At 39.9% G+C, this 8,573-nt stretch overlaps 1 protein-coding gene across 1 annotated transcript; it reads left to right on the top strand.

The window, feature by feature from the left end:
* Positions 1 to 3,100: 3,100 nt before the first annotated feature.
* LOC123730797 (Iroquois homeobox protein 5a) lies at positions 3,101 to 6,814 on the top strand. Its single transcript, XM_045708768.2, has 3 exons — positions 3,101 to 3,844; positions 4,957 to 5,362; positions 5,876 to 6,814. Exons 1-3 carry the CDS (start codon positions 3,602 to 3,604, stop codon positions 6,580 to 6,582), a joined length of 1,356 nt encoding a protein of 451 aa, XP_045564724.1. The 5' UTR covers positions 3,101 to 3,601; the 3' UTR covers positions 6,583 to 6,814.
* The last annotated feature ends 1,759 nt before the right edge of the window (positions 6,815 to 8,573 follow it).

The raw sequence follows: 8,573 nt of genomic DNA on the forward strand, positions 1-8,573 counted from the left end.
TCCTGTAGGTACCAACTAACCACTGCTTTCTAGAGAGCACAGCATACCTGACCTTGTGCAACGAAGGAATCTGTCAAGCGCTTGGCGTTAACCAACTTAATTAAACTTAACCATCATCTCTATGAACGCGAGAGGCAATTAGTCTAGTACAATAGTTAATGCTTTCTAATAATAGTCTCTAAATCCAAATTAGATTACGCCTGCTCCCTCAGGCATTTTCACTGTGATGCTTCATCCTTCATATGCATGTTTGGTTTGCTCCACCGCTGGGTTCTCTCTTCTGCTCTTACTGGTTTCTCGACCTGTGTGGACTAGTCCTACAGAAGCTGTCTGAATTGTACTGCTTTTTCACATGTATACAAAAGTCTAACAAGTGTAAGACACCTGGAATAGCTTCTAGTCAATGATGCCCAGCAGAGTGTGCGTAAAGCTCATGCTGGAGCCTGTCATAGGATATGTCAATTTATTGTCCGTTTTTTCTATATCTTATCAAACGTATGTTTTGACAACTATGACGTTTAATATATTTAAATATAAGTAGAATATACAGTTGATTTGAAATACATATATAATAGGTAAATACACAGCTTCAAAGTGGCATGATATATTTATAACATGCAGACAGTAGCTTAAACTTGAAAACTATTTCATCCCATGTATTTGATTATGCTCTATTATAATATTATAACCAATTAAATAAGCGAGAGTGCACTCAACTTCAGCTAGGGTATATTTCTGTAAAGGAAAATGATCCGTTTCCTACCTTTTCCTCAGCACGAGCACCTCCTCGTCCTACTTCAGAATAGACCTCTTATCATGCGCGTATGGTCCCGGGGAAGTCATTATTGTCGATAATAGAGTATCAATGCATATTGACGTCATTCAAAATACCTCTCTCCTCTCTCGGTATCCCTGGTAACCGGTATTCTATTCAGAGATGAGTGACTGAGCATTGGCCATTCATTACGTCCCTCATTGAAGAACAGTAAATATAATTGGCCAATAATGCAATGAATGTGGCTTAAACCATTGCGGGCACTCATGACAACTTCAATGGGAAAAGTACAATTGCACTTGAGATAGGTGTTTACTTAGATTATTATTGATTCATTTGTATATTATACGAAATCAATTATAGTCTAATAGATGTAGTCTATATTTAAAAAACATGTATAAGCAACAGTAGCAAATACCTTTATGGCAGCGAGTCACAAATATCTATTGTAGCCCTGCTAAAAATGGAAATACATTGACATAGGCCTACCACTAAATAAAATATTTTGACTTTGTTTTCAGTTTATTAATGGCAACATATTATCAATAATACTAGTACTATTATTAGTAGTAGGCCTAATAGTATTATACTGATCATCATCAGTAGAGTAGGATATCATTATTTCTAGACCTCTACTTTTTCTTCAAAAATAGATGTAGTAGGTCTAGTATAAACAATATCAACATTAGTATCCTGAACCTTATATACGTGTGTTGTCATAGATGTTGCTGCAAGAACATGAGGAATAAAAACTGTTGGGGTAACAATAATTAGTTTGGCTATCATAGCACTGCGGGTGGTTGTAAAAGTAGATCTTCTAGTACCGTTGTCATCATCATTATTCTCTCTTCATGTATGTATCTTTCTTGCCTTTCCCCAACTCTGCATTGGCTCACTGTACCAGCGTCATCACTCTCTGCTGCTCTCCAGAGGGTTTCAAAGCGTATGAACACGTGACACTATGCACACACTTTTTAGCAGCGCCTACAGCGATCCCTTTCGGTTTATCGGAGATTTGAACTATAAAGCCAGAAACAATCAGCACTGTGACTATAAGGCCTGTGGATGTCTGTATATATATATATCTGGATATGCATTATTACACCTTTATTGTGGTTAAAATATGAGTCTAAAATGTATTTTCTAAATATAAAACTATTACAAGTTTAAAAATAAATCGTGCAATATTATCATAATATCAATACTATTATAATAGTATAGCCTAACTAATTATGAATAGGTAATTTATTATCAGAGTATAAATATTATCATTAGGCCTATTAATATTGGCCTGTCATTATATTGATGATAATGTAATAAATAATTCAGGAGTTATTAATATATGGCACAGGTGCGTAAAAAGCCATTGTGCTGGAATGAAAAATCTGGATATCCATAATGGCCGATAAGCGCAATATATTAAATAAATCGTGACTCTCCATATTTCTGCAGAGAAACGTATCTGGTGGCATCAAAGGAGATTACATCCAGTGGTCATAGCGGATTTGCTGTAGTTCATATGGTACTAATCTACCCTCGCTTGGGGCTTTTATGACTTTCGGGGTGAGAGAGAGCGAGTGAGTGTATGTGACTGGTTTATTCCTGGATCTATGGAGAAAACTATTTAGCAGCCGCTTCAGTTAACAGCTGTCACACGTTAAGAGTTGCTTATCCCACAGTTGAGTGGAATGCTTCCTAGATTTCAGCTAATATTACAAATTGCTGGTTAAGAAAAAAAAAAAAAGTTTACACAAACAGCCAAACCTAAATTGTTTGTGATAAAGGTTATATTTATATTATACTGTGTATTATTCACGCCATCATTTATGCATGCTCTTGCCATGTCTTACCCTAACAACACAAAATGCGTCTGGCGTAAGAATGTCTATATGCACAAAATAAATCAAAATCAACAACCGTCGCCCCTTTTTAGCTCCCGTTGCGGATTTTAACTCACCGACAGTCAGTTAGGCTGTTACGAGGCATCTATTCAAAAATACACGTTTTGCGCTCAAAAGAAACAATAAACCATAAACCATGGAAAAAAGAAGAGCAGCATGCAGAACATGGAGCGCTTTTTTCCCTTCAGTATCTGAAAAGCTCTTTCTGACAGACAACAGCCCATTTGTTATTGATCAAGTGTGAAAGTGACGGCTTCGTGTATTTAGAATAAGAAGAAAGTTGGAGTTGATCTACTGGCTCGCATGATATCGCCATCCAGGGGCTGGTGCACTGGAGTCCTACAGCACCGAGTCTTGTTAGAGAAAAAAATTTGAGAAATAGCGGGAGAGGGATTGTTAGTGAAAGAAAGAGAGGGAGAGAGGGAGGAGGGAAAGCGTGGAGAAAAAAGAAAACATGGAGAGAGAGAGAGAGATAGGCAGGGCTGTGGTATTAACCCAGCATAAGCTTGCCTTTTCCTTCGATGACTACACCCCGATAGGAGGAGCGTGAAGAACGTAGTAGGCGTCAGAATCCTCAATTTCCAACTTAGCATCTTGGCAGGACATTTTCCCAAGCAAAGCCCCCATCCGAAGGCAAAAAACTTCTTCTGCACTGCATGAGACAGAGTGAGCAAGTGAAAGAGAGATAGGAAAAATAGAGCGTAGCAAGCAAACACAACAGTCAGTTGTAGCTGACTATCAGCGACTAAAAATCTATATCTAAGTCTATGTATTTGTTTATATTTTTGCTTTTTACCACAATCATTTAGAGGGGAACAGACATCGGTCTGTTGATACGAGACTCCTATGACTGAAATCGGACAGTGCATGAGAAAATAAAGAGGAAAAGTGCGCAAGTAAGTGGCTTACTTTCGGGGCTTTCACCATGGCGTATCCTCAGGGCTACTTGTACCAGCCATCCGCTTCGTTGGCGCTGTATTCATGCCCGGCGTACAGCACCAGCGTTATATCGGGACCCAGGACCGAAGAACTTGGTAGATCCTCATCTGGCTCTGCTTTTGCTCCCTATGCCGGAACTACCGCGTTCACCAGCGCTTCGCCCGGGTACAACTCCCATCTCCCGTACAGTGCGGAGGCAGGAGCGGCCGCCACATTCGCTTCATACGTGGTGAGTGAGAGAGCATAGACTCGAAATTGCCGAGTGGAAAGAAATGTGGAAAATCTTAAATTGTATTGTTGGTAGTCCTATGTGTAGAATTTTAGCACGGTGCAAATGAGGCAAATGTATTTCTGGTTTAGCGTGTGTCTGTATTTTGCTGATGACTCTTTTACATTTGGGTAAGTTAGTTGTAAATAGGCCCATCCATTTTGATGCGAAGACGAACATGCAAAATAACTAATTAGCCTAATTAGCATGTTATTGTTCTTTGGATAAATGCAATTTTTCTGTAAATAATGATCAATGAAATAGGTCGTTGTGTTGAAGCAGTTTGCATACAATAACAAACAGCAAGCTCCCAACCTCGGTAGAACACATATTATATTCTATAGTTATTTGTTGGATAAGGTCTTAATTAGTCTATGAAAAATTACAAACTCGTTTATTTAGGGCTACTCGGTTGTTTTTATGGGCATTGACCAAATAAATGTTCGTTAACTTGGGAACACAGATCCTAATATTTAACATGTTCTAAATCTGAAAGTGAGTTGAGCACGCAGTTATAAGCAAATTAAACGAGGTATGTAGGCCAGCTGAAGAATAGTGGGAAATAATGATAGTAAAATCCTGTCTTGGTAAAATTATGAAAAGAGAAAACATGGTAGGCCTGTTACGCATGATGTTAATGCTTAATCTAATTTGTAAATGAGGTTGCTTTCACTACGCATAGATTACTTTGTAGTGGCTACAGAGTCAGCAAGACAGGCGCATCTTGAATACAAAAACGCACAAAGAAAAATAAAGTTGAGAACAATGTCCATCTGTGTAAAATGTAAAAAGTGCATTGGTGACGCATCTGATGCTTGATTTATTGTAACCAACCTAAACGTCAGAGGTGTGTGTGTGTGTGTGTGTGTGTGTGTGTGTGTGTGTGTGTGTGTGTGTGTGTGTGTGTGTGTGTGTGTGTGTGTGTGTGTGTGTGTGTGTGTGGTGTGTGTGTGTTTGTTCGTGTTTTTATGGTGCCTTGTTATTGTTTGAAACTTATTTTGTAATGTTTTAATTGTTATGAGTCGTTGACAATTATCTGAAAAGCATTTTCTTTTCGACTGCTTTGTTTTCAGAGTTCTCCCTATGACCACACGACGGGCATGGCTGGGTCTATAGGATATCACCCTTACGCTGCTCCCCTGGGTTCATACCCCTACGGTGACCCGGCATACCGAAAAAACGCGACCCGGGATGCCACCGCCACTCTCAAAGCCTGGTTGAACGAGCACCGTAAGAACCCCTACCCCACCAAGGGGGAGAAGATCATGCTGGCCATCATCACCAAAATGACCCTCACCCAAGTTTCCACCTGGTTCGCCAACGCCAGGAGGAGGCTAAAGAAGGAGAACAAGATGACCTGGACTCCCCGAAACCGGAGCGAGGACGAGGAGGAAGACGAGAACATCGATCTGGAAAAGAATGACGACGACGAGCCTAGCAAACCGACAGACAAGGGAGACTCGACAGACACAGAGTCAGGTCTGTAGAAAAATCATAAATTTTTTATCGCAGTCGTTTCCACTCAGGGCGCATAATGAATTGCTGGTTAATGGTGGTATATTATTTATAATGGGACAATTGCTTTAAATAATAATCACCTTGAACTCCCCTCATTTGACTTATCATGTGCTGAAAATTGCTGGTGACGTAAAGTGTTTAGCATTCGATTTATCTTTAACTGCATAATAAGGCGGGCTGCAGCTGGTGGACTGGGCTGTGTATCGCCTAATGATAATTATTACGATTAAAACACAATCATTAATATCACGGTTTTCAGTAGCTGTATGCCTAGTTGTTTGCAGGCCTATTATTTATTAGCCTACTTATTATGATAACTAGGCCTATTATTATGGTAATTAGCATATGCACAAATATGAACGCATGAGTGCATGAATTAGGCGCCTATAACATATTGGTAGCCTATCTGTATCTTATGTCAATGTTATACATCTTTTTCACAGTAACTTAACTCTTGTTTCTCTCTCACCGCAGATCATAAATTGCTGAACTCGGGGGACATAGTGTGCGACAGATTTAAAGAGGAGAATCATGGCAAAGAAACGGATCCCCTTCTGAGCGACTCGGAATTAAAAGACCAGGGGGATCGGACAGAGTTACTGCCCGAGTCTGCTAAACCCACCACCTCGTCTCCATCCGCCATGCCTCGGGGAGGAACCGAGATCGTTGCGCAAGACAAGCCGTCAGAAATGGGCCATGCGCCGGGCACGGTAAACAGCAACGTGACGTCTGTTATTCACTCCTCCCCATCAGCCCCTAAACCCAAACTCTGGTCCCTGGCTGAGATCGCAACGTCCTCAGACAGGTGTAAGAGCAGCAGCGACGGGCCGCAGGGCCATGGGATGGGTCACAGCACAGTGATCACCACCAATGCAGCGTCACCATCACGGTCCTCCCCACAGTGCCCTCTCCCAAACAGCACAGTCCTATCCAGGCCTATCTACTACACGTCCCCTTTTTACCCGGGCTACACGAACTATGGCAGCTTTGGACATCTTCACAGTCACAGCAATCACGGCTCGGGCACGGGCTCCACCGCACATTTCAATGGATTAAACCAGACTGTGTTAAATAGAGCAGAAGCTTTGGTAAGAGAAAGCCAGAAAGGCAGAGGCCAAACGCAGGTAGATCTTTGTAAAGACTCCCCTTATGAACTAAAGAAAGGTATGTCAAACATTTAATACCTTGATCCCTTTCAAAAATCCATCGGACTTTTATTTATTATTTGTGGTTGCATTACAAAAAAGAAGAAAAATAATAATGATAAAGGAAAATTCTGAGAACAGTTATTTTCCGAGTAAATGCTTATCTTCAAATCTTAGTTTCTGAATGGTTAATCCTAAAGATGTAACAAGAATGGTCTTCATCGCTGCAGCCGCCTGAGTCTATTTGTATTAAAGACTAATATGTATATTTAATGTAGCATTTTTGTATTTAAAATGGACAATACACTATCTTTGAAGTAAATTATGAGAAAAAAAATACACGTGTGCAGCGATTATTCTGGGGGAGCGGGAGAGGGGGGGAGGCAACTGTTATTATAAAATGTGTCAGAAGGGCTTGAAAGAGAAACACATTATGGAAAATGAAAGAGGTATTTATCGATGGGATTGTGTTCTTTTACCCCGTGACAGGTGTATCAATTACATTTTCGATACAAAAAGAGCACTTCAACTTTATACAACATGAGAACATGTCGAAATTTCTCAAATTCTTGAGTGAAAAACAGATAGGCCTAGAGCCTTTTAGGTCTACCCAAATATTTACATTTTGGTGGGGTTTGGCCAAAGATATTGGCAAGAGTTTACTGAATATATGTATATTTCTGGCTCTATGTTTCCTATTCCTTTCTACATGTGCAGTCGGAGGATACTTATGAAGGTGAATATGATAACAACGGCATAACTGGAGGCCCAGTCGTTTAACCCAATTACTTTTCAACCGCAACGTGTTATAAGCAAAGCAATCAGGTGGCGAACTCCAGTAATGAGTTCGATTTTATGCCAAATTTAGAGCTTATTACTATTTCCAAGGCGTGGCAAAGCTGTTAAAAGGACGCAACCATGCATTTATGGCTTCAGAGCACACTGGCCAGTTATATCATTAATGTTGGAGCCTCCTTAATGACGCGTTGGATGTGAAACACTCATGGTTAGGTTTGGACAGAAGGAGGATAGCAAGACTAGCATGCCATGCACACAGTAAAGGCCACATAGTTTCCAGGGTTTAATCGGTTTTGTCAATAACCGAGCCTCTCACTGTCCTCAAGGCTCAATCTCTTCCTTCCCACTTCCGCAGGTAGGTGTCACACTTGCTCCTAATTTCAGGGGTCTCATTCTTAATCCGTCACGGAAAGCCGTCCCTGATCGAATGGCCTAGTTAAAATGGACCAAAGACTGGAAGGCAGAGGAAGAGAGAGAGAGAGAGAGAGAGAGAGAGAGAGAGAGAATTTGAAATGGTCACAGTTATTACATGTTTACTATAACAATACTGCCAAGTGGGAAAACCTGAATATTACAATGTATTAACATGGGACAAACCATTTCTTTTCCGAAAATACAATACCGTGGTGGATTTTTGAGAGAGAAAAAAACGTTAATGTGGCCTAATCTTTGAAATTTTGATAAAGGCTGATTTGTAAGATGAGACAAATGGTGTCTTGATTTGGCACAGATATTGGGAAATGTTTTGAAAACAAATCTGTTCATTATTATCGAATTATTATTATATTATTACTGCTAGTAATATTTGTTTTATCAGCTGCCAATTTAGTTTTGTTTTATGATCAGTAGTGAACCTTTAGTGTTTCTAATATCATTATAATCAGTTGATCAACACGGGAGTACATTAGCTCATAGCTTCATGGAATTACTCCCAACATTTCATATATATTCCTGTTTCTATTTCTAACCAACTCAATCTTTGTCTTGATTAATTCTATTGGAAAAATATTGAAATAGGCCTACGTTTAATAATTTTGAATAATCTCAAGTAATAATAATAATAATAATAACAGTAATAATGAACTAGTGAAGTGGGCCAGCTTGCTCTTGTTTACTGCCTTTCATTAATCTCTATAGTTTACTTTCCGCACTCGAGTTGAAGTCTCCCCTGGGCTTTATATAATTCCCTTAGCCCTAATGTCCTCTATTCCGAGTCACACGGGCGAGCG

The sequence above is a fragment of the Salmo salar genome, chromosome 26 (assembly GCF_965601325.2).
Source record: "Salmo salar chromosome 26, fSalSal1, whole genome shotgun sequence".
Taxonomy (NCBI): Eukaryota; Metazoa; Chordata; class Actinopteri; order Salmoniformes; family Salmonidae; genus Salmo; species Salmo salar.